The 905-nt window shown below is 54.4% G+C and overlaps 1 protein-coding gene across 1 annotated transcript; it reads left to right on the top strand.

Moving 5' to 3' along the window:
• Positions 1 to 86: 86 nt before the first annotated feature.
• Pmar_PMAR028727 (gag/pol/env polyprotein, putative) lies at positions 87 to 474 on the top strand (the record flags this gene model as incomplete). The annotated part of the gene is made up of 1 exon (XM_002787978.1): positions 87 to 474. A coding segment is annotated over one exon (388 nt), but the record flags the coding sequence as incomplete, so codon positions are not given.
• Between the last annotated feature and the right edge of the window lie 431 nt (positions 475 to 905).

Raw genomic sequence — 905 nt, 5'->3', positions numbered from 1 at the left:
GGTCCGTCGTAGTATCAGCCGCATTGTCAAGTCATGTGGGATCTGCATCAAAAATAAACATCGTGCTACTCTGAAGCAGGCCGCAGGTATCAAGAAGGTGGATGGCATCCCCTGGCGCTCCATTGGCCTTGACCACACAGGTCCCTACGAGGAAAACGGCGACAGAGCCAAATTTCTGCTTGTTGCCACCGACTTGCTAACCGGTGCTATAGATGCTGAGGTCGTCGGTACTACCAACTCAATGAATCTGATAACTGCTGCTCGGCGTATATTCGCCCGGACTGGCCAACCGAACACGGTCCACAGCGACCGAGGGTCGTCTTATGTGAGCGCTGCTTTCCGAGCCTTCCTCATCAAACGCAACATTCGCCAAAGATTTGCTCCTCCTTCGAGCCCGCGCTACGGAGGTAAGTGGGAACGGAGCCATGGCCCCCTCAATCACCATATCCGCATCTTGCGATCCAGAGGTGAGAAGTTAGATTGGAGAACCCTGGTGGCTGAGGCTGTATCTCTGAGCAATACCAGGCTTACCTGGCACGACATCTCTCCCTGGGATCTCTGCCACACCTATCGGCATGATCAGACCGGGGTAGCCTCTCCTCTTGCGGCCGACATACTCCTAACTTGGCGCGAGACTTTTTGGGAGGATACACGCGAGAGGACACGCGCAAAATTGGGACCCTCCGGTCAGTCAGTATCTGTGGGTGACTGTGTTTACTTGAAGACCCCTTCGCCGTCGAAGCTTGGTTCTTTAGCTCGTGGCCCCTACGTCGTGCTGGAGGCCACTGGCCACACTTTTAGGTTAAGGGAGCGCTCAACGGGTAAAGAATTACTCCAGCCTCTCCATAACCTCATACCAACGCAGTAGTCTTCATTTATCTGCGACCATCGGTCGCGAGCTCAAT

Source organism: Perkinsus marinus, assembly GCF_000006405.1.
Source record: "Perkinsus marinus ATCC 50983 genomic scaffold scf_1104296928838, whole genome shotgun sequence".
Classification (NCBI taxonomy): domain Eukaryota; phylum Perkinsozoa; order Perkinsida; family Perkinsidae; genus Perkinsus; species Perkinsus marinus.
The sequence above is the reverse complement of the archived record's forward strand: the minus strand, read 5'-3'. Positions and strand labels throughout refer to the sequence as shown.